This window comes from Eimeria acervulina, genomic scaffold (genome assembly GCF_000499425.1).
Source record: "Eimeria acervulina Houghton genomic scaffold, Eah_scaff1230, whole genome shotgun sequence".
Lineage (NCBI taxonomy): Eukaryota > Apicomplexa > Conoidasida > Eucoccidiorida > Eimeriidae > Eimeria > Eimeria acervulina.
Genome location: NW_013549344.1, coordinates 6,355 through 9,316, shown reverse-complemented (window position 1 = coordinate 9,316; position 2,962 = coordinate 6,355). Strand labels below are relative to the sequence as shown.

Below are 2,962 nucleotides of genomic sequence, written 5' to 3'. Positions count from 1 at the left end.
TCGGCTAGATGAGTCATGGCAGTCCACCTCGCACCCAGGGGTGTCTGCTGGCAGATTTGGGTCAGACCGTAGTGGAGGGGAAGTGGGCAGTGCGTCCGACCCTTTTAGTGCAGATGCCTGGCGGGCGGATCCGGTATGGCCTGTTTTTGGGGAAGAGGGGCAGCAAGGGCAGGCCGCAGGAGAGAGCGGAATGCAAGGGCTTCAGTGGAATGTATCAGAATCTCGAACAAGTTCGTCGGATATTTATGAACAAGGGGTAACTGCAAAGCAAGGGGCCTTTTCGTCAGTTGGCAGCGCAACCAGCAGTGAAGACGCCCTGAATCCTGCGGCTTTGCTGGACTACCATTCAGCTAATATGTTTCCACAGGCCCTTCAGCACAGTGTAATGGGCACTGCATTGCAAAACCCAACGGTGGATGCAGCTTCACCAGATTCAACTGATGAAGGTTCTTTTGGAACTGACAGGCGTGCAGGTAGAATGGGTCGTAGAGTCCCACATACAGGAGTCAGTCGTGACAGCGCAGTGCCACTAATTCAAATGAAAGCAGTGCAACAGCTTGACCGCCAAGCACAAGCGTCCGATGATCCTTTGAATGGCTTGGAGGTGGCCGCAGCCGCCACACCTGCTCGGGCAGCCAGTAGTGGAGGCGGGGAAAGGTGTGAGGCTGGGGACATTCGTCGGCATCCTTTTGTGAGGCTACCACTGGTAAACCCGAGGGATGTCCGCAGGAGGTTCCGTGAGCAGTTTGCACTGTCGCTTCATTTTGGTAGGTCTAGCCCAATGCAGTCATACACGACAATGCGCAGGTTATTTGCTAAGGCGTCGCTGACGCCTGAAGATGTGGAGATACTCATGACGGAAGCGGAACTATTGGCAAGCTATGCGGCAGTAAAGCTGTCAAGTCCACTTAAGAAACGCACAGCCAACTACTTATTTGTTAAATTGTCTTATTTGTTTATGGCATTTGACCACTTGGTATGCGCAGTTGAGCTCCTGGGGGAAAAGATGAATACTGTCAAGTGGTGGGCTCAGTTTGTGAAGAAGTTCGACACGGATTTTTTCTTAAGTGAGCCAGCAAGGATGGAACGAACAGAAGAGCTCAGCAAGCTGGTTAATCGACTGAGTGCTGCACTGGCTATATATAAGGAAGGAAAACGCCCCCCAGTTATGGAGGTAATCGAGCTGAAAAGGGCCGTTCTTACTCAACAGTACAGAGGCAGCCAATTGTCGAACCCCTTGTGGAAACTCTGGGTGCAGGACGATATTGAGTTTTGTTGTAATTACTCCGAATGGTCCCAAAAGTTCTCCTGAAACGTCGAAAAGCACGGATAATGAGAAACAAGCTCGCCAGAATGCTTCCATCGAAGTGGTTGCGTGTTTAATTGTTGCCGTCTCCTCATGAGTGAAACAGGCTTACGCTTGTCGGAATGGGGAAGGTTTCCTGAGTTTAAGGCCGCCAAAGATAGCCAAAGCTGTGCGTTCATGTTTTGCTGTTTGTTTATCGGGCTCTTGTGCAACGATTCTGCTTTACAACTTTTTGCCTGACTTTGGCGCCATGCGCGCAACTTACCGACGCTTTGTTGATACTGAGGCCGGGGCAAAGCCTTGCAAGTTTGCTGTTTTTTGTAGCAATACTTAACAAATGCTTATGCATTTGCGAGTGTTGAATTGGGCAGACATTCCTTCCACGTTAATCAGTGGTGGTTGACACCTTTTGCTGCTGTGCAAAAAAACGGCGGAGTGGCCACGAATCTGGTTGAATGATGGTGGAGCTGCTACTGGTTTTGTTTGTTGGTGACAAAGCAGTGGGTATGGTGGGCCATATGCTGCAACATCGAAAAATAAGGGTGCTTGTTTCTTGTTCTACGCCCCTTGTGGAGCTCCGCTTGTGGAGCTTTTACCTCAGAAGCAGTAACGGGGCCAGTTAAGGCTTAAGATAAACAATCCTATTGTAGGTTTACGACCACCTTCAGACTAGGGCTGTTTCGAGTATTTGGATGTGTTGTCTTTCTGGGTCTGGATATTTGTGAGTCTCCAATTAGAGCGCCCCAGGCTTTCGCTGCTCCGCACCGCGGTGCGAGTACTCGAAGGCAAGGTAAGATGAACCACTTCGGCACTAACAAGGGTAAAAGAGCATTGAAACATGATACTTACGAACTTGGTACAAGTATTTCTGCTTGCGAACCGCCAGGATGCCCGCAAAGGAGCTCAGGTCCAGGGAAGCGTTTACTACCTGTGTACGGCGTTAGTCCGTGCGCCAGAATGGTTCTTGGGAATGCTTGCACGAAGGATTACCATGCAACATGGGTTGCAACCAGGTGCGCTGCAACTCGCGGCAGGCAGCCGTTTTACCAGCACCAGGCCTTTGTGAAGCTTTGCCGAGGACCCCTTGCGGTTGGAGGGCAGGTGAACTGCTCTTGGAGAGCTCTTACCCTTTTGGAAACCCTTATCTTAATTTATTTTTATTCTGTGCTAGCTCACGGTTGTCCGCGGTGGACCCGCGTTGAAAATATGTGCTGGGCATGGTGCGTGGAGAGCTTCAGGCAAAGCTTACCTAGTAAAGTGAGATATAACTTGGAATGCATCCCATGCATATGTGGTGATCAGAAGGCGGCGCAAGAGAAGCACCTGCTTCCCGGACGCATGGGACGTGCTTAGCCTCCAAAAGGAAGCATAAGCGGTGATGGTTTGGAGCCCTTTTCAGGAAGGTCATGGTCTCCTACTGCAAGCGTCAGGCACTACCTCTAACTGTTGCAACTCTTCCCCAGATCCATTTCAACTCGTTTTTACGCGATTACACTCTCCATCATGGGAAGAACAGCAAAAACTGACATCTGCATGCATCGCTATTCATGCTTTAAGCTTCAACCGAGCGCACATGCCCGCTGGCTGTGACTTCGGCAAGTCGCAAATGAAATTCCTTATCCAGTTACACTTGGAAGGACCACACAGGCAAATTGT

General features: G+C 50.3%; 1 protein-coding gene across 1 annotated transcript; it reads left to right on the top strand.

Moving 5' to 3' along the window:
- Positions 1–355: 355 nt before the first annotated feature.
- Positions 356–1,312, top strand: EAH_00057310 (hypothetical protein; the record flags this gene model as incomplete). The annotated part of the gene is made up of 2 exons (XM_013393743.1): positions 356–767; positions 987–1,312. The coding sequence occupies 2 exons, from the start codon at positions 356–358 to the stop codon at positions 1,310–1,312; spliced, it is 738 nt and encodes a 245-aa protein (XP_013249197.1).
- Positions 1,313–2,962: the final 1,650 nt, after the last annotated feature.